Raw genomic sequence first — 2,500 nt, 5'->3', positions numbered from 1 at the left:
TTGTACCATTTTACTGATTATATATAGGTTCATGCATCACTGTAACAAACAAACCAAATAAGATAAAACAGATAAAACAAAAACAAAACAAATGAAATCAGAGACGTTCTGTAGTGATCATTAATTATCATTATCATTAATCTGCATCCATCTAAAACTCGCTCTAATGTACGACATATTTTTTATTTTTATTGATAAAACAAAAACACAACCCAACAAACTAAAACTCGGATCTTAAGCCCTCGAGAGTCACGAAACCTCCCGAGTTTTACCTTCATCAGTGAGAGACTCCGTGGACTCGTTCACTTTCCCCATCTTATTGAGCGAGTCTGTGGACTGAGACAGAATCTTCAGCGCTTTCAGAGGAGCTTCATCAGACTGTCTGCAGACGAGAGGAACACAATCACATCACTACAAAACACACAGCTGTCCTTTAACACTAACACTCATGAGCACCGTGTGGAGTGCAGCGCTTCACACATCCATCCTCTTCATCAACCTCTTATTATTATTATTATTATTATTATTATTATTTTTCTTTAAGTCACATTTACTGACCAATAAACTGCTCTAAAGCTGAAGGAGAAAAAACTGGAAAAAATTACATTCACCACAAAACTGGGATTCTATACACATCTACAGCCCTGATCTAATAAATGTGTGTGTGTGTTTGTGTGTGTTTGTGTATGTGTGTGTAAGTGTGTGTGTGTTTGTCTGTGTATGTGTGTAAGTGTGTGTGTCTGTGTATGTGTCTGTGTGTGTAAGTTTGTTTGTGTGTGTGTCTATGTGTAAGTGTGTGTGTGTCTGTGTAAGTGTGTGTGTGTGTGTGTCTGTGTATGCGTGTGTGTGTCTGTGTAAGTGTGTGTGTGTCTGTCTGTGTATGCGTGTGTGTGTCTGTGTAAGTGTGTGTGTGTCTGTCTGTGTATGCGTGTGTGTGTCTGTGTGCAAGTCTGTGTGTGTCTGTGTGTAAGTGTGTGTGTGTGTCAGAGTGTTTGTGTCAGCAGTCATGTTAGCATGTTACCCTGCGATGTTGCTGATGGAGATACTTTTGGACAGAGATCCGCTGTTAAACGGGATGATGGTGCTGCTTTTCCTGGGCGGAGGGACAGGAAGAGACGTCTGATCTTCAGGGAGCATGAACGTGGACCAGGGTCGCTCTCGCGTCGATGAGGCTAAAAGTTATGAACAACACCACAAGAACAGAACAAATGATAAGCAGCGTAGTTAAAAATACAAACAGCAACAACAAAGCCAGATGTTTTCCAGAACCTTCCAAGACCTTTACACACATTACGGTGTTTAAACTGGGGCACAAAAACACAGGGGAATATTTTATTTATCTCCAAAAAAGATCTTCAACAGACAGACAGTGTGACGTAACAGTAGATACGGAGTCCAAATGGGGCGGGGCTACGGTGTCCAAAGGGGGCGGGGCTACAAACAGATCTCAGAAGTAGAATTAATCAAAACAATTATGGATCAATAAATCACACAAAGTGGAAAGTATTTAAAAGTCGTGTAAATACGTGTCTGTTTTCACACGTGTACTGAGCATGACTGTACACTAGGGGGCTCTGGATGTTAAATAGGACATTACTGTGTTTATACACAAACATACATACACACACTTACACTTTTACACACACACACACACACACAAACACACTTACATGCACACAAACACACTTACACTTTTACTCACACACACGCGCACACACACGCTTACACGTACACACACACTTACACTTACCGACAAAGTGAAGTGTGAAGTGACAGAACATCAACATGCCACAATAAAACACACAAACTGTATAAAACTTTATAAAAATAATAATAAAATCTCACATTTTCCTCGTGCCAGAGCTCCAGGTGGAGGAGCAGAATCAGTGACTGACTGCTGCTGAGGAAAGAAATAGATTTATTCCTCATATAATCACCAAGTAGCTGGCAGTGATGTATTTTCTCACACACACACACACACACACACACACACACACACACACACACACACACACACACACAGTGTAGTCATTTACCTTCATCTTCACCATGGCACACATAGGCACTGTGTCTCTGCAGCCTTTATGGACGTAAACACTGCAGTCTGTAAATAAAGAGAGTTTTCTTTAATCAGAAGTAAAGTGTGTTCACTGCTGCGTCCGCTGCCGTCACCACCGTCTGTATCTCCTGATCTGTCGTGTTCAGTGTGAGAGACGACTCTCGTGATTTACACACCCTGTTCACTGGGACCTTTACCCTTTATTGTGTTTGGCTTTTTACAACACAATCCATAAAATGAACATAAAAACAACACAAAAGTGCAGCGAGTGAAGCGAAGATGGAGATCTCACTGGAGCGAAGAACCGAGAAATAAACAGGAAAATATTTTACATTTGTTATAAAAACATAAAACATTTAGTAAAATAAATTTAATAGAAATTTAAAGAGATTGTTTAATAAAAGATTAACACATTTTGTTACTTTTCTGTTTTATTGTCCT

General features: G+C 40.0%; 1 protein-coding gene across 4 annotated transcripts in view; it reads right to left on the bottom strand.

Moving 5' to 3' along the window:
• The window catches only part of akap13 (A-kinase anchoring protein 13), a 74,819-nt gene that overhangs the window by 11,652 nt on the left and 60,667 nt on the right, over positions 1-2,500 (bottom strand). For 3 of the 4 annotated variants that reach the window (XM_060885184.1, XM_060885185.1, XM_060885182.1), the window contains exons 19-22: positions 2,037-2,104; positions 1,846-1,900; positions 1,022-1,172; positions 273-382 (exon numbers count right to left, since the gene is read on the bottom strand). In XM_060885184.1, coding sequence (XP_060741167.1) covers positions 273-382; positions 1,022-1,172; positions 1,846-1,900; positions 2,037-2,104 — 384 coding nt within the window. The remainder of the gene's footprint in view (positions 1-272; positions 383-1,021; positions 1,173-1,845; positions 1,901-2,036; positions 2,105-2,500) is intronic. The other variant, XM_060885183.1, reaches the window with a different exon arrangement.

Source organism: Tachysurus vachellii, chromosome 13 (assembly GCF_030014155.1).
Source record: "Tachysurus vachellii isolate PV-2020 chromosome 13, HZAU_Pvac_v1, whole genome shotgun sequence".
Lineage (NCBI taxonomy): Eukaryota > Metazoa > Chordata > Actinopteri > Siluriformes > Bagridae > Tachysurus > Tachysurus vachellii.
The sequence above is the reverse complement of the archived record's forward strand: the minus strand, read 5'-3'. Positions and strand labels throughout refer to the sequence as shown.